The sequence below is a fragment of the Apostichopus japonicus genome, chromosome 2, assembly GCF_037975245.1.
Source record: "Apostichopus japonicus isolate 1M-3 chromosome 2, ASM3797524v1, whole genome shotgun sequence".
NCBI classification, from domain to species: domain Eukaryota; kingdom Metazoa; phylum Echinodermata; class Holothuroidea; order Aspidochirotida; family Stichopodidae; genus Apostichopus; species Apostichopus japonicus.
This window is the reverse complement of record NC_092562.1, coordinates 147,411-172,899: the sequence shown is the minus strand read 5'-3', so window position 1 is coordinate 172,899 and position 25,489 is coordinate 147,411. Positions and strand designations below refer to the sequence as shown.

Here is a 25,489-nt window from a genome sequence, read left to right as displayed (position 1 = left end):
TATTAAAACTGCATGGGTGGGGCTGGGACTGGGGATGAGGTGGGTTGGAGAATGATAGTTGTATCTAAGAAATGGTTATCTCATTTGGTGTATATATATATATATATATATATATATATAGATTAAATTTACTACAAGACATATCCGTAGTTATAAACCATTCAATGTGTACCACAGTCCGGCAACCCGTTAAGGTATATGTTTAAGTGTAATCAGTGTTGGTTCTAACGTATAGTTGACTAAGCTCAACTATCTAAAGTATGCGAAAAGGAAGAAATCATTCAAATTGACTTTTTATTTCATGATGGTTTTACTTTCTAGACATGCGCTGCTGTGTCTTTGTTATCGGAGTGAGATGAACCGTGTATTGTATAAAGATGGAAACGTTTACCAGTTCAGCAGTACAAGTCTTTCTTTCCTTCTGTTCCAACTAAATATGACCTAAACTTGACATAAATGATACCATAATACACCCAGTGCTTTATGCGATTTAAAGGATTTTGCGGAACGCCGTCTGTGTCACAATATTAGGACCAAACATCATTCAGAATGTCGGCAGGAGAAATTTGGTATAAGAAACGATACGTTATGTTTATCATATCAGAGAGAACATCAACAGTATCTTTCAACACTGTATCAGCATGCCTAGATATGAAATGAACAGTTTTATTCAATATAGCCTAATAAACGCTTAGTCTTTAATCTGAACCTATCGGCGGCGTGCTTAGTCCACAGTAACGTTCGTTTCACAATTTACCTCCGACGTGTGACAGAGAAGAAACAATTTGCTACCATTTAACATCAGCATTTCTGTATGTTTTAGTTCTGAATACAAACGAACGGCATAGTGTATTAGAACTACGCTCACCATAATGAACGTGTATGCAGAGGCTATGATCACTATTGACCTTCATGAAAAAAATGTTAGCTAGAATTTTATCACCTTACCTGTCACGGTTTGATTTTATTTATTAAGATAGGGTGATGTGAAGTGGAAAACTGTATAGAGGGGCGCATCGAAAAAAACATTTCTTTTAAGTAAACAGTAAAGGAAACCTATGGTTATCCATGTGGACTATTAGCTGAGCCTAAATATAACGTTAGCGAGCAACAATATTTATATATTGTTAATGTCTAAAGTTGTGAAATTTCTGCAGAGAGACTTTTAAGATCAATTTTCAATGATTTATTTATTAAATTAAATAGGAGAAGGCTGGTTTTTTTAGTACAGCCGTGCATCGTGTTTTGACGCGCCTTTGTGTCGCATCTATTGGTTGACCTATTGTGTTAGGTTAAAATGTATAGGCTATACACTAAAGGTATGTACTGGATATAATATGTTACAGATTACATTAATAACATGAGCTTTGTCTTGGTTTTCTTTCATTTCTGTTTTTTTCCTCCTAAGACTGGGGACGGAGAGAGGTGGAAGACCTACTTATCATTGTACTAAAGCAAACGAAAGCTAAGAACCTTTACACCCATACAAAAAAGTCCTGCAGGAATCCGGCAGGAATCCTATAGGATTCCTGTATATGGAACAGGATTCCTTCCAAACGTACAAGAATCCTTCATATGCATGCAAGATTCCATGATGCATGTACAGGAATCCTTCATAAGCATGCATGATGTGGCCAAATCCTGGCATACTAAATCCTGCAGGATCCTGCATGAAATCCTGCAGGATTTTGTGCAGGACTTTTTTGTATGGGCACCGCGAATTACCAATAAAGTTAGCACTCCCCCAGAGCATCCGAACATACGGATTGACCTACGTCGTTCCTGTAACGAACCTCTAACATAATGTCGCATTGGTTCCGTTCAATTACAGTGACGTTCATGCTTGACTAAACAGATAAATAATTTCGACTGACCTTGGCTCATAAATCACTTCTATTTAATTCCTGATTGGTTAAAGAGACGTTTACGGTTCGGGACAAAACCAAGGGAACTATACAGACCACCCGATAGAAAGATAGCTTGTATTCGGTACGTACTCGGTACTTTTAGTGGTGCTTTGTCGCTGTGTTCATAATTACGTCACGAAAAAAAGGGCGCTGTTTTCGGCTCTCCTCGTGGGATGGCTTGTGACGTCATACAATGGGCATCAAAGGAAACTGATAACTGTATATGTTAATATCGTACATGTCTATGGTCATTTCATGCTTGCGTTAAAGTCCCATTAAAACTGGGAGGTAATAAGATAATATTGTCTTCTTTTTCTTCTTTGTTTTGTTTGCATACGGTAAAAGATAATATATTTTTCATATGCTGATATATATTTGAAAACGGTATTGAGTTGGAAACTCTAGAACATGGAAAAACCTTCCAGCTTCCACGGGGTTTCGAACCCGGGCCAACCGCTTTATATGCGGACACCCGCACCAATTAGGCTATGGACGCTGCCTGCGTGTCCAGAGGTTCGAAACCAGTAAGGGAGGCTGTAATTCCACTGTAGGCGTTTGTCACCTGTATCGAACAATGCTAATCCTGCTTTGGTAACATATTGTGCCTTACTCTCTCCATATATATTATAGTCATTATAATTACCTCAGCTGGAAATCTTTTGCCATCTAGAGTATGTTCGGAGCCTTGGAAATTATGACTCCCCCAGTGGAAGTGAATGTCTTCGATGTCATATGAAGTGGCGGCGCCCTGCGTCATTGCTGCCGGCGGTGTTTCGTAATTCCCCTTCACTTTGAATTTTACTACGGAAGAAGAAGAACGAAGGAAAGTAATAGAACAGACTAAAATTGAGTGACATCATGTTCAATTAGTGACGTCACGAGAACTTATTCATAGGCAAGGGGACCTTAAAAGGTATCACAAAATTGTGGAATCGAACGAAGGAGGTGAGTTTGGTGCCATAACTAGACAACGTAAATCATTCCTCCGTCGCTTTAATAAACCATGTTCATAGAAAAACTGAAAGGTCTTACTTAAAGAATATGATGAGTTAGTTAACATTTGTAAATTTAGTGACGTCACCAAAACGTGTTTGAAACGCGATCATGTATCAAGGTGTTTGCGAATCGTAGTTGGAAAACCTGGTTAAACGAAGATATCAATCGAGTATTGTGGCATACATTAATTTAGGCACACGTTCTCCTTTTTTTTGCCTATAGGTCACAGGTTCGGGTTCGCATCCCGGTAGAGGCTGGAAGTATCTTCATCTTCACTGTTCTGGATTTCCCAACAATTTCATATATATATATATATATATATATATATATATATATATATATATATATATATAGGCCTGTCAGTATATATGTATATCTATTTGAGAAGATATTCACATCCCATTAGTTTTCAATATTCCATGCTTCAACTGACATCCATTCAGACATGAGATTTTCTGGTATATTGAACATTTAAATGCGTTGTCTGAGATAACTACCACCTGTCGAAATGAATTGCTTCCGGCAAGAAACTCAATGGCTTACCATTACTGCCCTCATCCTCAAATCAAGTGAGTGACAAGTTTAATATAAAAGCGTCTCATGGGACCTAAATACATATATGTCATCTGTTTGTCAGATTCGCTCCTTTTTATATCTCTCTATTGTTTTCTTTTTTTATTCCCCTGCTCGAGACAACAAAATTTGATACGTGAAATTGTACAGCTAAGGTATTCAGTTATTACTTGGAAGAGAATCTTACCCAATACCTATTATCCACTGTCTCGATTATTACTTGTTTCTCTATATTAAATGCATGTGAATCTTTCCGTATTTCCCTTCTATCTGTATATACATATTTACATATATATTTAGTTTTTAGTTTTTCGTCTATTAAAACATTTAAAATTGTATTTTATGCTAAGACCGTAAAACATGGATTGTCATCACCTCTGTTTTTCCTAATCCTACATTTACTCCGGATGTGAAATCACAGGTATCTTAATTACGCAATGTGAACGACACATTTCTCCAAAATAAACCTTCACAGTTGTTTAACATACATTTTACAAATATGCCACTGTTACTCTCTCTATCTCTAATAGACGCGATTAATTGACCGTTTCATTATCTAATTCGTAATCCAAAATCGGGAGCTAGTTTGGAAAACATCAAAGAAATAAATAGTCTAAGTACCATCAGTAAACAAAAGAAAAATGGTTGGCACACCTAGTCCAATAATAGGGCAACTAGATCATTATATAGGCATAAATTAATATCAGAAGCAGCCGTATAAAATCAATGGGAAGCCTCAATGTGATACGATTATCTTAATTAATTAATTAACAGTTTGTGGCAGTGGCGTAGGAAGGTTCTTTTGAGTGGGGGGGGGCTGAAGACTGATGGCCGGCCTGGGGGAGGGGTCTAAGGGGAGGGGGTGTCCCCCTCCCCTTTGGAATTTTTTGCATTTCCAGGTGGCCTCAGATGCAATTTGGTGCAATATAGCACACTTCAACACTCACTCCATTTTGTAAACTTCATTTTGTATTTTCACCTGGCCTTAGATGCAATTTGGTGCTCCAAATGAGATTTTTTTTCTCATTTGGAAAAGAAAAAGGGGTTTTCTGACTTGCGAAGCGGGGGGGGGGGGGCGGAATGATACTTCCGCCCCTCCACATTTTTCACTGGGGGCTGGCGCCCCCCCAGCCCCCCGGTTCCTACGCCCTTGGTTTGTGGTGTATGTACAAGACCGTCATTAGGCGCCCGGCCCGCCTTAATGACACGTATAGCTGTGGGCACAGTAGAGCCCGGGAAAGATCTGTGTAATAGTGTACACTCTGGTTTGTGGGTGTGGCAATTTACCAAGGTCTCTTTTCATCGGTAACATGCCAGACCCACCTATCCAAGGTACAAGACTGTATGAACCTTTAATTCTTAACATTGTGTTAACCACAATTTTATTGCATCCAAATATTCTATCGACGTATTACATCGTCTTCTCTGGTGCGATGTTGGTGGACTAAAGTAGCAGACTACAGATGCAGCTCCAGAGATTCTCGGAAAAGGGGCCGGAGGGGTAAGGGGGCGGGACGAGAGGCTGAGAGTCCAGGATTGGAAGATTTTTCAATACTACCGAAATAGCGATGCATAAGAAAACATTGTACAAATGGTAACGAGTGCCCGAGACGGTGAAATTTTAGAGCAAATTAAGTGTGCAGGTATATTTAAGCACAAACAAAACTTCACAAGATATGTATTTTGTTTTTAATTTGATGATATTTCGTAAATGCATCTGGCAATAACAGAGCGAATGATATCATCAGTAAAACTGAGCTGAACATGTTTTTGTTCTTCTTGATAATATTTCAAAGAGGAAATTGATATATTTCTACAAAAAAGATTAGGAGTTTGTTTACATTATGAAAGAGATTCTTAATAAATATGTCCTTCTTGCAGTCTATATACACACAAGTCACAAAGTCGACATGATATGTACGTGCAACCAATTCGACCCATTTTCTTTATCGATGTATACGACCCGGTAGTCGATGAAGACGAATTTCTCAACAGAAATTCGGCTTTTTCTTGTGTTTTTTTGAAAGTTCACTTGATACGTGTATGGAAGCACTGCTGAAGTGATGAACTGTAAATTATACTGTAAAATAAACACTTTGATTTCGGTTATAAAGTATTTATTAAAACAAAGACTTGATCTGGTTTATAATAAGTCAATATTCATAGCCAAGCACTTACTCAGCCATAAAGCAAAAAAAAAGAAGAAAAAACCTTGCCAAAGGCCTTCCATAAATCATTCCTAGAAATGAAGACTGGATTTTAAAGGGAGGCCATGATGGGCTACAGCCTGCATAATTTTCTGCTTCTGGGCAATATGGTGATTCCAATCACTTGACAGGGGCTATGATTTCCTCTTTAACTATGGATGTTGAGTAAAGCAGCATGCGTGTGAAGATATTATAGAGCTCATATACAGTCACTTTTGATGTTCTCACGTGCTGTGATCCTTCCATTAAAAATTGTACTAACTACAATCCATCAAATTTAAAGAGATGGCGTGCTATACCAATGTCGTATATATTAGTTTTGTCAATTTTGTTTGGTATTGTTTCAAAAGAGCTACAAAATTGACAAAACTTTTTTTTCCTTTTTTTCGGGGGGGGGGGGACGGGTGTTCTGACATCAAGTATATGTATATATATATATATATATATATATATAAACGTTTGGTTGGTTGGCGTCTATCTTGGCGCATAGTGCTCTATGTCTGGTGGACAGAGCGAAGTATATATGATAATTAATTTCAGACAAGTTATAAGTCTCATTTCTGGCAAATCAACATCATGTATATCAAAGAACGTAATACAGTTCAAATTCCATGCATACCTCCGGAAACGATATACAAGTATTTATACAAGAATTGAATAAAATTTCATCAGTATATACGATAAGATTAAATATTCCCCCTCATTTTAGTCTAAAAATAGGCTATATCTTATTCTGGAGGATCGTATCGTATGTCATCGTAAACATACAACAGCAAAATGAACAGTGTTTTTTCATCGTACAACTGTGAAATGAATACATTCAAACACAGACAACCTCTAAGCAAACTAATGTTGTGTTTATCGTTAGTCCTGGGTCACTGATTCGAATCCGCGTTTGACCTTTCTAACTCCTTAACTTTTCTTTCTTTCTTTTTTTCTTTCCTTCAAAAATGTTTACTATACTTGAAGAAAACTTTTGACTACTGGGTAATTCCTGCAAGCTAGATCTAAATTATATACACGTAAATATTTTTCACTTTTGTTGTGTTAAATATCCCTTCTCACTAATGTGACTGAAATATAAAGATGCACTTAGAGAATGTTTACGAACAGCACAGTTGAATGAACGGAGTGTGATCATCGACGATAGCAACATAGCTTAGAGCTTGTTCATATTTTTGTAATGTTTAGAACTCATCACTACCCAAATTAGTGATAATGATTTGTTTAGAAGACTCTATCGTAGTGATCTGTTTATCCCTCATTCCTCGGTAACCATAATATATTTCTGATGAATGACGATCAACGGGACGTAAAGAGGAGATGAAGAAGAAGAAGAAGAAAACCTGCTAGAGTTATGTTAATTGGGGCTACATTACAAAACCACAGGACTAACAATGTAAAGACAATCAAGCGTTGCTTTTTTTTTTATTAATGAGTTTCTTTTTTCTATCAATGTATTGATTTAAAGAAGATAGTGAAGATATATATGATGAAGGAAAAGTATAGAAGGAGATGAACCGAAAAGCATGTAACTTTATTGCCGAGAGAGTCAATAAAGCCTAGTATATATAGCTCTTGTACCGTCTCATTACCATGGTTGACATGTTACAGAGATGAGTGAAAAATCCATCAATTCGGACGTTATAAATATTCAAGTTATGCTATAGTCAGCAATGACTTATGTAACGAACTGAATGGTATGCGACAGGGATAAAGACGACACTGAAAATCTAGGTCACAAGTAATTGTTTACTTTGAAAATTCAAAACTTATCCACGATATTATCTTAGTACCTGGATTTGACGGGTTAGACCTTTTCAGTGAGTATCATTTCATATACCCCCATGTAACATTGTAGTTGTGCTCGTAAATTATAATGCATTGCCGCAGTGAAAGGTGTCAAAAGATTGTGGAAGGTGGGGAGGGGATGTGGCGGTGTGGTGGTGGGGGGGGGGACTGGGTGTTGGGGACGATATTTAACTTCCCTGGTACATCTCTCTTATTAGTGTGATACACTGGCAAATTAAATGAGCATTATTACACCTCCATGAAATGGTCACGTTTGATATTCCTTTCTTACTCATTTTCAGTATCCCCGGGTCTAAAGCGTCCAGCTATACGGTCATAACGTGCAGGTGTTTGCCTGGTGTAAGTGAATGAAATAAACTTGCTTCATGTCGCATAGACTCTGAGATCAGGCTATACGTAAATAGAGCAATGTATACGTTGCCGATGCCATGTTATACTTATTCTCATTGAATAGGTGCTGTTAGCTGGTAATTACGTACAGCCGAGAGGTTCGAAGCTTTGCCACTATCAGGGCCGTTGCCGAAAGCACTGTGTTTGCCACAAAAGTGCGTTTGGCAAGAAAACGCCACCATCATGTTGTGGCAATTGTTACCACAGCCGTATGCCACGGTCATGAACCTAACAACAGTCGAAAACGATGAGCTACCGTACTTGTCCAAGCCTTTATATTCGTCTCAAACTTGGCGAACAGTATAAGATTAGAAAAAGATTGCCGATATAGTCTAGTAACAATATCATACACTGTTATGTAACATAAGTAGTTTCCACGTCAATTAAATCACTACAATTTCATATATATATATATATATATATATATATATATATATATATATATATATATATATATATATATATATTATATATATATATATATATATATATATATATATATATATATATATATATATATATATATATATATAATATAACGAAAATCCACGTTTACTCCAAAAGAAAATATTAGCAGAGAAAACCAGAGAAATAAGATATGACTCATAATTGACAAAAAAAGGAGTAAGTTTTAGAAAATATATTGGAATTTTCGGTCCCCCTGGGACCTTCGTCAGCAATACTTGGCAGTCGAATGAAAAGTACAAAATGTGACATAATGAAAGAATGACGCTAGATAAGTGTAAGTTGCAATGATGGACTTAAAACCGAATAAACCATGACTATACAGGAAGCGGATTAAGGAGCAAAGAAGGGATTACATATGCTTGTAGAACTGATAGTTGTTAAGGGGTCCCAAGTCTTTGTTGAGGCCGGTGATGTGAGACTTAATACGAAAGATCCAATCGATTTCTTTACGTTTACGTTCAGTGGTTGATTTGAAGTTCGAGGCAATTAAAATACATTTTAGGTTTTTTAGAGAATGACTATGAAGATTGAAATGTTCGGAAACTGGGAATCCTGCAAACTTATCACGAATAGATTTTTTTGTGATTATTAAAACGTAAGCGGAACCGTGAGCCTGTTTCACCTACATAATTGCCCTCTTTGCAAAGTACACAATAGAAAATGTAAATAACATTAATAGAATCACAAGAGAGGGAAGGGGGTCTTAGACTAAAGTCAACATTGGGAATCTTGACCACGGTGCCTGGGGTAATATGGGGGCATATTTGGCATCTAGGTTTACCGCAAGGAAAATTGCCTGCGGAGGTGGAAACTGAGCGGGGGAGTCTGGAGGAAGTGAGAAGAAATTTAAGGTTGGGGGGTTGACGAAATGCTAGCATGGGGGGTACCTTAAACGATTCTCCTACAGACTGATCGTCTTGATATACAGCAAATTCCTGTTTGATGGAGCGAATGAAAGATTTGATGATGGGTTTGTAACTGGTAACGAATGGAATGCGAGTGTTGGGACTTTTAGACTTGTATTTTAATATTTTTATTCGACTGCCAAGTATTGCTGACGAAGGTCCCAGGGGGACCGAAAATTCCAATATATTTTCTAAAACTTACTCCTTTTTTGTCAATTATGAGTCATATCTTATTTCTCTGGTTTTCTCTGCTAATATATATATATATATATATATATATATATATATATATAGGAATAACGGAAAAACTGTTAAATAACTATGCTGCACTTAGAGAAAGGCTGGATCTCGAGTGAGATACAATAATTGAATTAGGTAAGTGATCGGAAGTAAAACAGCCAATGTTTGGTTTTTGCAGAGCTTTCGAGAAAAACTAGCTCTTCTTCAGTGCATGATCACCGAAAGTGACAAGGAGTAGCAGCAATTGAAACACTACCTCCAAATTCATGGCACCGCAATGTGTACCAAAATGGCACCGTCTTTTGCCAACATCTTTATGGGAAACCTCGAGAAAGAATTTCTATCTCGACAAAACTTGAAACCACACACGTGGTTACGTTTCATTGACGATATCTTTATGATATGGACCCATGGTGAGGCAAATCTAAAACTCTTCATTGATGACATAAACTCGTTTCATCACACTATCAAATTCACTGCTGATTTTTCTGGACATGGTGTTCACTTCCTGGACACCACTGTGACCCTACAACATGGTTCACTCAAAACAGACTTTTACAATAAACCCACGAACAAGCACAACTACCTCTTACCAAGCAGTTGCCATCCACGTCACTGTACCAGAAATATTCCGTACAGTCAAGCGTTGCGCATTCGACGCATTTGCTCCTCTGAAGTCGATTTTGATTCACGCACTAAAGAACTGTCACAACACCTCCTAAACAGACAGTATTTTCGGGGTACTATTGAAAATGCCATCAAAAAGGCTAAAAGCAAACCCCGTACCGAAACATTGACGTACAAAACTCGTCAAACCAGTTCCAAAAGGGTACCATTGGTTACTGAATTCCACCCTGGTCTCCCTCCACTGGCTAATATCATTCAGAAGAATTTTCACCTACTTCAAGGCACCGAACGCCTGAAATCAGTTTTCCCAGAATTACCTGTCATCGCTTTTACAAGACCCAGCAACCTACGGGACATCTTAGTTCGGGCATCCTTTCAGAAGACACCCCATTAGGGGAAAGCAAAACAGAAACTACAGGATCATCGCCCTGTACACAAAATTGCAAAACGTGCTTACTTGTCGATTCGACCGGGGCCTTTCAGAGCAACCAAACCAAACGCACGTTCCAAATTCGGCACAAAATTAACTGCCTTTCCAAAAATGTCATTTACCTCATCTTCTGCAATATTTGTAACTTACAATACATTGGAGAGTCAAAAAACACTCTTAGAATGAGAATGACACAACATAGATCGGCGATCAAAACAAAAAAGATCAACCAACCTGTTGCAAATCACTTCAATCTCCAAAATCATTCAATTGAGAATTTGCGTGTTATTGCCATTGATCAGAACGATTCTTGGACAGATAAATCTAGGAAAGGAAAAGGAAATTCCTGGGAACTAAACCTAAAGACCACGGCACCATTCGGTTTAAACATCAGAAACGATTTGCCGTCCCAGATAAACCAAAACAATTCCTTTGCAATTACGACGGAATCGGATTAAAATAATCCGACGCGGATTAAAATAATCCGAATTTCTAAAACTTCTGCTCAATTCAGCAGAAATCAGTAAGTCGCTTTGACTTTACAACCATGCCGACAATCTTCTCTATAAAATAGTTTCAATTCCTGCTACTCCTTGTCACTTTCGGTGATCATGCACTGAAGAAGAGCTAGTTTTGCTCGAAAGCTCTGCAAAAACCAAACATTGGCTGTTTTACTTCCAATCACTTACCTAATTTAAATATATATATATATATATATATATATATATATATATATATATATATATGTATATATATGTATATGTATATATTTAATATGAAAACATATATGAAAATCTCAAAGGTTAAGTGGTGACGAGTGATGACGAGTGGTGTATAAACAAAGTGGTATGGAAGTATGTTGATTACATAAATGTATATATATATATATATATATATATATACTTACCTATATGACCATTATTAAATGCTTTCATCTTATTTGGCCACGCGTTGTAACCGTACAGTAACACTTGTCGTATGGTCGCTCGTATTGATGTGGCAGTCATTAGTGCGACAGGAGATTGGCGGCGTCCTGCACAATGATCTGCAAACATATAGGGCCACATATCCGGACCTGGAATGTAAAATTAAAGAACCAAAATGTTTTAGTTTTATATTTAAGGAATGGATTTATAACCACAAAATGTTGTTTATCCCTATAGTTTACAACTGGTGCCAAGCGAAGTATTCTTTTACCACTGCACAGCAGTATAATTGAGGTAAAAACAGGCAAAGTCTCCCTACAGAAACGGAAATGGCTCAATATCTACATGCCTTCGAAGTTCAACCCAAAATTCACCTTAGTTAGCAATATTTCCTTCCCAATCATTACTAAGATAATATTAATAATTTCCCTATTTTGTTTTTAAAATGAAACAAACGTTTTTACTTACTAAACAAAAAACCGAATGGATTTACTGGAAAGCGTGCATCCTACCTAAGAGGGCGCGAGTGCATTAACCTTCAGTAATACAACATTGGTATTTCATACGTTCGTTGGATTATGTCGCAATGGGAATGTCACTGGACCATTATATAATACATACATGAGAAACATTTCAAATACGTATATAATGTTTAAGTCTGCATGTGTTCCTCTTACCCAAACACATGTCTAATGTCACGTCGTTATACTAACTACTCCTGAGTCTGTTCAAAGTTTGAACGGTATACCCAGTGACATTATAACACGGTTGTGTTGTGAGTTACGACATAGCCGTACATAGTGGATTAGCTCGACATAAACAGAACAGTAATTTATCCAGGCGGGTTAATAAGAAGCCTATAGAGTTTACAAGACGTAATTCACGGCGTAGTTAAGTCTTCAAAGAATGTTCTTTAGTCGTGATCTTAAAGTGATTGGTGTTCACTCAAGCTTATTGTTGTGGGGGTGGGACTCGGGAGGGGAGGGGGGGCTCTGCTTATACACAACCACATTAAAAAACAAAAGAGGAAAGAAAACAGAATAGTATAAACCTCTGCAGAAAGTTGTCTTTTCACAGACTTCCCTGCACATTTCAAGGAGATTTTGATTTACTGAAAGATGTAGTTCGCCAAAACACATGATTCGCGACCCCGTTAAAAAGCTCGGAAGAGGGCATAGGAAAAGCAGAACACATTCTGCGTGTGAAGGCATGACTATAAAAGGTCAGTCAGATGAAATTTCGAATGCACGATATATAGCAGACTAACATATATGTAAAGAATCAGCATTTTGCCTTAACTGCCTTTTCTTGCCTTTGGGAATAAACAAAATCGGCTACATTTACTTTACCATGGCGCCTAGATATCCAAACAATGTGACCGATATGGACTTTCTACGATTTTATTTGGAAATATAAATTTCAGATACGACAGAGATTTTTATTTTTTTACACGTTTTCAAGACATAGATATACACAGCCGTAACACTTGAAGTACAGTCCTTGTCAAGCTGACTAGTGAGTATTTGTACTAAGCCTGGTTTATAATTGGTGTAACTTCAGTATGATGTAACTTGAACCGACCTTTTTCATGACTCCTAGAAATGTGACAAAAATTCCACTTCCTTAGGTTCCTTCAGAGCAATTTTTTTTTGTATCAAATTTATTTGACAAAATAACAGAGAGAAAGAAAACAAAAATCATATTATTTGTTCCAGTAACACACAGCAATGTTCCTTAAAGCTTAGAATAGTGTTTTGTATGAGCCTATACCTTTGCAACACCAAATTACATTAAAGTTCACATAGGAGGTTGGAGAGGGGAAGCGGGTGGGGGGATGACCGGGGAGGGATTCATGGTCAACCTATAATTTCTTCTCGAGGTGCTTAATAGCCACGTGTTAGCGGCTAAAGGTGCGGGATCCGGTCTGCAAGGAAATATTCGCGTTTTGTACGTTCGTGTTAAAATCCCCATAGCAACGAATGAAACGAAGCATCGCGGGCGTCGGGTGTATCATTGTATGTATAGGAACCGTACGTTCCTTTGCTGCTAACAGCTAGGACAGTTGTCGAATGCTAATACCTCTCTAAACTGTCCTACCATTTTATGCTTCAAAGCACTCGTATATTGACAGTACACACAGTTCCAAATGTGTATCTGATAGAAACCTGATATTCATACTGCTCATACTGACATTACGAGTGCTTTGGGAAGCGGGACATGACAGTAGCCTACAGTATAGGAAAAAAAATGTCCCTACTTTGTGGCACTAGAGAGGTATAGCACATGTGTGAGAACTCTACTGCACCAGTGCGAGGCAGCATTTGGAACACATTATAATGTCATATATTCAAACTATTACAAATAATTCAAAGTGTTATCCAGGCGCGGATCAAAAAGGTGCGGGGATCACACCCCTCTCCCTCTCCCCCCCCCCTAGACTCCCGCCTACATTAGTGTTGGCTTCAACGACCACAAGTATCAACCCGACCCCCCCCCCCCCATTTCTCGAATCCCTTTATATATAGTCTCTTTGTACTACTCGGCAGTGTGGAGCTTTGTTATCAGATTATTAACTTTAAATGTTTATTTGAAGTAATCTCCTTAGTTCTAACACATTATTCTAATCCACAGACAGTGTCCAAAACGATGGGACGAAGGCTATTCCCAGACACACGCTTCAATCTGCCAAAAATGCTACCATCGTTAAACACAGCGAGTAGGCTGGACATAGACAAATGATAAAAATCTCAACTTGTAACAAATACACTTACCTCAACTAAAAGACAGTAGGCTATTATTTGCTAGTTTGTTGTTACCCTATAATTTCAAAGCAAATGTTTAGCACCTTAGAAAAGTAGTTTTTAATAGTCAAACATACATGAAAAAAGGAGCCTTTAGCTGTAATATAGCATCAATTTACACAGCCTAGCCTATAGCTTACTTTGCATTTAAGAATCTGAGTGATATTGATCTTTGCCATTGGGTATATAAGTGGGGAACATTATCATCCTTGTACATTGTTAGACGGAGTATAAAACAAACAAACTTCATCTTGTACAGACAGGGAACATTAAAAAAGAAATTGATTAAGACAATACCAGTTCCATTATACTAAATCTACAGCGACTTAAAGGGTGACTGAAGATAACCAGCCCTTGTTTTATATATATATGTTCGTACAACGTTAAAACTCACAACTAACAGTCACGGTTGTTCTTCAATACGTGTATCAGCATTTAAGAAATATCTCTTTTAGACATGAGAGGGTCATCCATCAAAAGTGACTGGACTCTTTAGTCTAGAACAGCAGACGATAGGTTCAACTCCTCTCGAAGCTCGATCGATAGAAACCTACTCTACAATGGCCTTCCATACACGTGTTAGAGTGCATTTCTATAATTATCAAGGACAAGCAGTGTTTGATGTGATTGATTGTTGCTCTGCGGTTGTCTTTATGAAGTCAAAAAGAACATTTTTGGTTGAGTTATCAGACATTACAAACTAAAGCATTAACAAGAAATATTTAATCCTAGACTAGAGATCCAAACAAAACTATCAAGCAATCAACTTTTCCACCCTTTTTTTGTATGCCTCTTTTGCACTACAATCGATGCTAGAAAATTTTCCTTTATAATGAAGTCTATGGAGCGCCATTTGTGCCAAAGACGTCATCATAAGTTGGCACAACTGGCGCGCCATAGGAGGCGATATGCATGTTATATATATAGTTTCACACTCCCAACGAGGCAAGTGGTAAAAAAGCGAAGAAGGGAAGAAAAAGGAAAATGAGATAAAATACAAATGACGATGATGACGTTTAATTTGTTTCTTCTTACCTACTGGATCGTGGTAGCCCCAGAGTATTTGCTCGAACCCTTCGCTGGGCCCCTGATCATACGCATCTGCGACCAAATAAAACAAATAGATAAGGCATGACAGGACGATTTAGGACTTGCCTGCACCGTCTCTCTGGGCTCGACAAATTCCTTAACAGTGTTGTAATAAATCAGGAGTTACAAATCATTCGATATAGAGAGAAGAAGATGCAGGGTATCGTCTTAAATTTTGAGGAGAAAATCTACTCGCCCCTCCCCCCCCCATTATAGGCGTTATGTAATACGAATGCTCGCCCCTCCCCCCTCCCCCCCATTATAGGCGTTATGTAATACGAATGCTCGCCCCTCCCCCCTCCCCCCCATTATAGGCGTTATGTAATACGAATGCTCGCCCCTCCCCCCCATTATAGGCGTTATGTAATACGAATGCTCGCCCCTCCCCCCTCCCCCCATTATAGGCGTTATGTAATACGAATGCTCGCCCCTCCCCCCCCATTATAGGCGTTATGTAATACGAATGCTCGCCCCTCCCCCCCATTATAGGCGTTATGTAATACGAATGCTCGCCCCTCCCCCCCCCCATTATAGGCGTTATGTAATACGAATGACATTTTTGTTTTCTTTCTTTTTTGCACAACCTTTGAACCTTTTGTATTATGTCACTCTTTTAGATACTGTCGCCTAGAATTGTTTCAAATTTCAAAACGATATTTAAAAAATGAAATTGAGAATAATAGTTACATGCTAGGTCACATACAATATGCAAAACAGAAGGGACAAAAATCGGCATGTGGAATTATAATAATGGGATTGTTGAAAGAAAGTCGGAATAATTGACAAATGATAAAAAATACCAAAAAATGAGCAATAGATTCATGCCTGACATAGTCCGTGACATTAAGAATTTGCCGCCCACCTCCCCCACCCGTTCTCCACCCTCCACCCTTGAAATCCCGTGTTCTCCTTTGCGTAGTTCTGGAGCCGGCGTAGGGTAATATAGAACTCAGCACCCTTTCTACTTTTTCTTCTTCTTCAAGTAATGCTAATACATAAACACAAATTACGTGCATGTGTTTCTGAGAGGGTTCAGGAGAGATCATTTAGGTGTTCTCGTGGAATAACAAATGACGCTCGTTCGTAGTGCTAATGTTTTCAAAATGATGAATATTCTTGGTAGAAAACCATTGCATTGATTTCTTGTATTTATTATTAAAAGTTGGTATTGGGGTAACTTTTACAGTTACGTAACAATTAGATGATGCATGACTACTAAAATGAATTGACCTACATAACTATAAACATTCCTAATGGTGTAATGGATGCTTACGCGTTAATCATCATAAATATTGTTGCTTTGTTGTTAATCAGTTTGTCTTAATTAATTTAGTTTCTTTTAAGGAACTTAACTACTATCGTCATGAAATCGTCATACAAAAACAAAGAAAAAGAAATCAAATCGAAACTCTCCAAAAAAAACCCCAGTCATTCCAAGTGTAAATATTGACCAAAATATTGCTTTTTTCCTACATTCTTTAAGACTAATATCTACTGTCACGTGATATGAATTAATTCTACTCGGTGTTTTTCTTCACTTTATCCTTCTTCTCCATATTTTTTTTTACTCTTTTGATTTTTTCTACGTTTCTTCACGCTCTATTTATTTCAATTGGTTTTTCGGTATAGTAAAATATGAGAAGAGTAAAAATTAATAACCCGTTACCCTATTTCATTCATAATATTAACCATCACATTGAAGAGAAGAAGTATTGGTTTCATTCATCCATGTGGTGTTATGTATTGATTTATGCTCTCGTGGTCTTCTTGCGATACCCTGAGCGGCTCCTTGTAGATCAAACGGTCTACACTCTCCATGTTATAATCAAAGATTAGAACTGAAGAACGGCTCATCTCATCGCGAAATTCCGGTACAGGGGATGTAGCTAAACAGGTATTAGTTTCATGGGATACGGGAATCCAGTACCTCACAAAAAAAAAGATAAAATTAATAATGGCCATAAAAGACAAGAATATTCTCGGCACTTCGCGAGTAACATTAATGATAACTGGTATATCATAAATTTAAATTTTACCACAAAATTTGTCGTTATATCTGGCGTTTAAGATGCTGATCTGTCTGAGGTAAACTATCTCTATATCCAACGTAGACGTTTCTCGTAACAAGATCTTGGTTCAGAACCCCCAAGGGAAAGGTAGGGTTTAGTTATTATGGTATGACTTTACAAGTTACATCAGACAGTTTATTATTATTATTAATTCTGTCTAATTGATACTTGAGAATACGAGACACTTCATGAAAAGGGAATAGGTTTATTTCCTTTTTTGATCTAATAAAATGAGGTAAATAAAGAATTTATTTAATTTCAAATCTCCTGTATATGAAATGTCACCTCAACGATGGATTGAAAGGGGTTTTCCCCAAAAATAACAGACTTTTTGAAGGACTTTTTTTACATGGGTTGTAAATTTCTGTAACACTGAACAAATCATGTAAAGTATTGACCCAAGACTGGATACTCTTTTGAACTAACATGTATCTTTTTGGTGAAAACAAATTTACTGTTACTTCTTAGAGAGTTTGTACACATCTTCGTGTAATGCAGAATATTTTGTATTCCATACTTGAAATTTCAAAAAAAAAAATCATAAGTTCTGCACACTTGTATATAATAATTATTATTTATTATTTATTAATTAATATGTTTGATTTATGTCTATGTTTTCTATCTGTTAATGTACGCTATACCTAATTACACCGTTCTTGGTGCCATCTTGGTATAATGTAGATTATATATATATATATATATATATATATATATATATATATATATATATATATATATATATATAAATATATATATATATATATATAAATATATATATATATATATTTATATATATATATATAAATATATATATATATATATATATATATACTATATATAAATATACTATATATATATAGTCCACACACAATCATACATATATACATCTTCACTCTGGAAGATAGCTAGACACTTGAGTCCACAGTCGATATATAGCCTGGAAAAAGCAGCGAGTAACTGTTTTCTATTCAAAACAAAATCAGAACGAACGAACGAACGAACGAAAGAAAGAACCGATGGTTGTATATAAAGACACCTGGTCTATGTTTTCACGAATACATCTTTATACGTATCTAACATAAACTTGACTTTATCTTCCTGGAGATCATTACAATTTTTTTTTTTAACGAGTAAAAATGTAGTCTATACACTTGTCATATGAGTCTCGAAGCCTTGTCAAAGTTAAATGAAAATGAAACCCTTGTGGCGTGAGCTTAAATTGCGAGAGACAATTCCCATATTGGCCGTAACTAGACGAGCTATACTTTCTCTTCAAACACTCTCTACTACTTTATGGGATGCAGATGAATCCTATAGTCTGTTCGAATCTCTTTGCTATTGATCTTATGGTGATGAAACTATACATGTGATAGGAAACAGAGAATGCTAAAAGAGAGATGGAGTGGGGGGTTGGGGTAAGAAAAGAAAAAAACCTTCCGAATTATCATTAGCAAGTGAAGAAAACAAAAATGATGTAAATTTTTTTTATCACGTCGTGCAAATGTGTATGTAATTATTTACTGGCATGCTCTGGATGAATGCAATTGCAGTGACATTTGCCAGGTAGTAATTATCACGTCTGTTGTGATTTTTCGAGATGAGGGAGATGGAGAGAAAGTAAAAGAAAACGAGAAAGAAAAAGCAAGAAAATAACATCATTCTGTAGAAGGAGAATTAGAAAGATGAATTGTTTTCAAAGATTATTTTCAGGAGACTGGTTGGAAGAGAGGCGGAAACGATTTTTCCGATGTGAAAAGCACCTAAAATAGGAATGGAGTCATCCTTTGCGAAAAAGAGCTATATATATATATATATATATATATATATATATAAATGAAAATCGTAATGAGTTGGAAAATCAAGAACAGTGAAAAAACTTTCAGCCTCCACCGGGATTCGAACCACGGGCCTTCCGCTCTGTACGCGGACACCCTAACCACTAGGTTATGGACGCTGATTGTATGTCCAGAGGTTCGAAACCGGTAAGGAAGGTCGTAATTCCACTGTAGGCGTTTGTCACCTGTATCGAACAATACTAGTTCTGTTTTTGGTGACATATTTTGCCTTACTCTAGAGATCAAACATGATGCTAACCAACTCGAAATCATTTGTGATTCCTAAAGCCGGATCTCGAAAGAGATACTTTGAACAGACACTTGCTAATGACATATATATATATATATATATATATATATATATTTATATATATATATATATATATATATCACAATAAAACGCCGGATGTTATATCGGATGTTTTAAATCACCACATATAACTTCTTTTTTTTAAACTACTCACCGAACCTGAGATCGTTTGGTTGTAAGTCAACAACATCGGCATCTGCAAGAAAGGAAAGTTAAACCAAAGTTAATCTTCTATTGGCAGATACCTCGAGAGCCCCTTTCCGGTCCCTTTTTGTGTACTCTCCACTTTTCTTTAAGTATATATTTTCGAAAATGAGAATACATTATTTTCATATTTTTAACAGAGGATACAGGAAGTATATATAGATGAGCCTGATGAGTCCCAAAAGGACGAAACCGGTCGTGAAGTCAATTTTTCTGGTGTGTTGTTCTTTATTTATTTACTATATATATATATTACTATATATATATATTACTATATATATATAGTAATATATATAGTAATATATATATATAGTAATATATATAGTAATATATATGTATATAATAAGGATTATACTTTTTGTGCAAAAGATTGTCTGTGCCAAAGCATTACCTCATGGACTTCTTGTATCGAACCACGAGGTTGTGATTGCTGCATCATAGTAAAAGTACCCATCACAAGGAGGCCAGTCAGTTACGAAAACGAGAATATAATGATTTATCTTTGAAGAGGACGCTCGTGAGAAACCCAGTCAACATGCCCTTCCCAAGGAAGGCGGAGTGATTTTTTGTGAGGGCGTCAATCCCTTTTGGGAATTTGGAAATGTAACTGTACAAATACACTCCAATTTTGGTTGTTGTGGTTGATTTTTCTTCCAGCACGCCCCCCCCCCCACCTGCTTATTAGGTTGTTATTAATGCGTGTTGTAGTGGGGCAGGGGGGGTGATGAGCAGGCGGTTAGGGTTGGGAAAAAATCAATCTGAGATCACCTACATTATCGATAAAGATATAGATATAATCATAGATATATACATCTATAGATATAGATATATAGATATATATATATATATAGATATAGATAAAGATATGGATATATATAAAGATGTAGATCTATAGATATATAGATATAGATATAGATAAAGATATGGATATATATAAAGATGTAGATCTATAGATATATTGATATATAGATATATAGATATAGATAAAGATATTGATATTGATATAGATATAGATATAGATATAGATAGAGGTGGAGATAGAGATAGTGATAGGTAGATAGTGAATATTTGAATGCTAGTAGTGTTTCTTTGGCTATTCTGGTTTCAAGATTTTTCCCTGTAAAATGTCTCGAATGCTACTTTAATTAAGGCTAAATCAACGATGATGTCGGCTCCTCAGTACAGGCCTTAATGTTAATGGTAATCCATCGTATTTCCAATTCTAATAACTCTCAAAGAATTTTTGTTTTATCTTTACATAGACAACGAGCATCCGACTGAATGACCTTCAACACCATTTGCATTTGTTAGATTTGATTTTAATATTGATACTTTAAACATGTTTGTCGTGTTATGTCGGAATACTGCGGTTTGTATTGCAAAACTGATGAACTGACTTAAACGGTCTGAGAAGTAGACTACATAGCCCAGTCACTTTAATTGATGACCATCAACTGTTTAATTAAAGGGTCACTCCCCAAGAAATTAAAAAAGGGTTGTAGAAAAATAAAACCTAGCTTGACTGATATCCGTGTTTTGAAACGGTTTATAACCTATTTAATTTAATTTTGTGAGTATATGTTGTCCTTGACATAAAGCTAGGTCACCCACCGTTGGAGTGGTTGACCGCTAACCGTTTTTTGTCATAACTAATTAACGCTGTAAAGGACTCGTCACGTTTCTAAATGACACAGAAGTGAATAATTAATTTTATGAGCACGGCATCGCCTTACATATTAATTCACTGCTAGTAAGTATACCCCAGCTTCTAGTAAAGAACTTAACATCATGACCCCACCCCCTTCCCGGGTTTTCATTATCGAATCTTAAGTAACTATATACAGGTGATGGTAGCTCAATGGACAAAAAAATCCGTAACCATTTCCGTGTCTAATGATCTTGATTCTAAATATTACGAAATTTTGAGAAAAAAAAAACAAACAAACATAGACTCCACATAGTATATATATATATATATATATATATATATATATATATATATATATATTTATATATATATATATATATATTTATATATATATATATATATATATATATATATATTTTTTTTTCATTTAAAAAAAAAATTATATCGCGCCCTCGATCTTATCTTTGATGACTTTTCTTTAAAAAGGTACATCATTAGCACTTGGCGTAACACCATCGTGACACTGTCGGATTAAGCTTGTGCGGGGCCTGTAGCATTCAGCTAAGGCGTGTTCCATTCATTTTCATCTTTGTGCAACAGCTATGACTTCAGTTTCGAATACGTTCGTATTTATGCTTCGGATATATGTATCACATAGATACCAAACTCCAATTTTAATTACTGTGTTAAAATAATAACACCAATTTGAAGGTGATACATAGTTAACGCCAGTGGTTAACGCCGGTGCCTTCCAATCATAAGGTTCCCGGTTCGAGTCACTCCAGGATTAATGTATGTCGTCCAGTTACAGAATTGTTGACAATTGACGATAAATATGAATGTAAGAGACTGACCTCGGTCAGCTTGCGGCTTTGACATGCTAACGAGGCTTCTTCGCGAGTTCTTGCTTGCAGGAGGATCTAAAATACATACATACATTGGGTAAAATCGCTAACCTTAATAAACACCCAGTCGTTCATACAAATTGAAGGCAGTATATTACCATCGTAACAGAGCAAGTGTAAAGTCACTGAATCGGAATCGATAGCTTGCGCGCATTAAGCGTGATGCCATTAAAGAAGCGTGGCCCATATAGCGTATGTATGCTACTTTTGCTATACGAGGTTAATCCGGCACTGCATCGTGATCACATCGTTAATCTAATACACGAGTACAGATCGTCAAAACAGTATGTAATTTCCAGATTTGTGCAACTTTTAATCAAGATGTATAGCAAGTTTGCAATACGGTAACTGTCAATTACTATTTTTACAATTTTTGCGCTGATAGAGTACGGTAACCAAAATGTGAAATTTACCTATTTGATGAGAAGGCCTACTTGAGAACCAGAAACTTAAAAACAACAATTTGCAAATAACCTTTCTGCGCAATTAAATGCGCAGAAAGGTTATTTGCAAATTGTTGTTTTTAAGTTTTTTGTTCTCAAGGATGGAAGCAAAATGTGCAAAACGGTAAATTTTAGTTTCTTACTCTTTTACACGTTAGCAACATTCTTTTTTGTCAAGACGATGATTTTCAGATTTGTACCGTTTTTCAAAGTCATTGTAGGTCGTCAATGCGTTGCCCATTCTATTCGCTGTCAAAATCTTGATTTAATTTTCTTCTAAGGAGGATGTCTTTTATATACACACTACTGAATGTATCTACTGCAAGCAACCTCAAAGAACTTATCTTAAACCATGATGGAAATGAGTTCTGCAAACCTTTAACAGTTAAATAGTCATCATTATTGAACCCAGTAACAAGTCACTATACTATAACCTCATATTATGTATAAAAAAGTCAAATAAGAGGTCACTCTTATTCAAAACTTAAATACAGGCCACCCTCAAAATACTAGATTCTAGCATATGGCATGTTGGCTTTTCGAAATCTAAATTTCTGGAAATAATCATTTGTTAGAGATCATGGATTTCCCCAGAAAGTATATTGTTGAACATTCAAGCAATTTGAACGCGCTATATAAAGATTGATAACAATACTGATAAACTTTATAGTGGATTATAGTAGATTATAGTAGATTGCCATTTTTAATATAATGGCTAAAAGATCCACCAAATCACCATCATTATGACACTTTTAAGAGCAAAGGAGCAGAAATTGAAAGAAAATGAAGGAGAAAAAAAAGAGAGAAGACAGATAAACCAAGATCTAGCAAAATCTTTAAAACAATTTCTTATTTAAGACGAATTCTAGTTTCTGCAGATATTTCTTTAAAAGCGACATTTCCCCCCTCTTCAGAAAATCATCGGCACAAACTATACCGACGCAAGATGAAGAGAATAAAAACTGATTCCCCATAGACTATTAATGTTTCTATTCATCCCTATGACCTTTCGAGAAATTGTATGGAATATTTATTTGAACATGACACATTCGCCCATAGCTTTTGGTCTTCCTGTCGTACTTAATGACACCTTTCCTTTCCTCGCGGAGGTTTGCGACCCTGGTGGGATATCCATACGGGAGACTAACTCCACCTTTTTCCTCTCACTTCGTTATTTATTCATCGCTTAGTATAAGGGACAGACTTCAGTTATAGACACTCGTAAAACGCTTCATGAAAGTGCATCGAATCGTTGAACCAATCTGACGTCAAAAGTAGTAACAGAAGTAGACTGCTATCGCTCTTTTTGTTACTTTTCAGTTATTCGAATTTATCATAGCCCCCCAAAATATATCCGACATAAAAAAAAAATCAGACGTAAAATTCATATTTTGGATATATTGTTATAAATATCCTGTTAAAAGTTTAGAATATCATAATCTTTTTATAGGTCTTATGCGTTTTTGGGAATATTAATATTCGAAATTGATAATATATGTCTTGAAACACTTGAAAGTCATAAGTGTGATACCATATAGATATATCTTAGCAACTAAAGTTTACCACGTCAAATGTTGATTCACCTGTCTGGTTAATCCCCACACAACCAACCCCCTCCAGCAAACGAAATGACCATGAGTAGGGATCTCCATATAGCTTTGTTTGTAAGTAGCAGACGACCACTTGCATGCACTCATATATGTATCATAGGTATGAAAACCTAGGCTTATGTAGCCTACAATGACGAATCGTGCATGAAGCAACGTTAACGAGGAAAAGAACGGCGTAGTTCACACATCATGCAATATACGGTATGCTACTATCAATATAGTTATCATGAGCATTTTTGTATAAGGTTTTGCATTTGAAACACTAAAATACAATTAAAACTAGGTTATGAACTTGAAAAACTTAAACGAAAGAGAGAATCATTGAAAACTCACCGGTTTTGCTAAATGATTTCGTTATCGGTGATATAGCAGTAAATGAGATGAAAAAGTTACAACTCAAAATGAAAAGTAATAGAGTATGAGAGGACGCCATGTTGTAATGACTGTAATGCTGTAATTGCGACTGTACAGTTTACAGAGGGCTGAACTACCGGCTTACAGGTTCAAAGACTAACTAAACATATCTTAGTGTGCATGGTACAAAATGGATTACTTTCCTGCTTGGATCTACCCTGGAGAGAAACAAACAACTCGCTTATTAACTGCCTCTTTCCTGTCGGAGATAACAGGGTCATGCTTCACCTAAGGCTAAACGGAATTGTTAATTTCGTATGGAAATGAGATAGAATCAAGTGATTCGCACGTGGATATCATTATCTCACGTTGGAGATTACATAAAGCACCAACGTATCACTGCACTGCCTGGTGGACTTAACGTCATGCGGGCCGCTATAAGTATAACATTAATAGCAACAAACAGCTTAGAAGGTGGTTAGATTTGATTAAAAATTGATGGATTGTTTCTGCATCATTATTTCAAATTCACTTTTTCTTAGCACGTTTGTATTGCGAAGATATTATTTGCTTATTTTGGTGATAGCTTGTAAATACGTCTTGCAATAGCAGGATGAATGATGTCACTATCGCAATAGAACTCCCAGTATAGTTTCATATTTCTTTAATAACATCTAATACAAAAGAAATAGATATTTCATTAATAAAACTTAAATAACAACTTTTGACCCGATTCTAAT

At 36.3% G+C, this 25,489-nt stretch overlaps 1 protein-coding gene across 1 annotated transcript in view; it reads right to left on the bottom strand.

Annotated features, from left to right (window-relative positions):
- The window catches only part of LOC139973156 (carbonic anhydrase 7-like), a 51,072-nt gene extending 26,089 nt beyond the window's left edge, over positions 1–24,983 (bottom strand). Inside the window, exons 1-5 of the mRNA XM_071979629.1 lie at positions 24,729–24,983; positions 19,740–19,781; positions 15,318–15,383; positions 11,463–11,630; positions 2,551–2,708 (exon numbers count right to left, since the gene is read on the bottom strand). Of these exons, the coding sequence (XP_071835730.1) occupies positions 2,551–2,708; positions 11,463–11,630; positions 15,318–15,383; positions 19,740–19,781; positions 24,729–24,828 (534 nt within the window). The 5' untranslated portion in view covers positions 24,829–24,983. The remainder of the gene's footprint in view (positions 1–2,550; positions 2,709–11,462; positions 11,631–15,317; positions 15,384–19,739; positions 19,782–24,728) is intronic.
- Between the last annotated feature and the right edge of the window lie 506 nt (positions 24,984–25,489).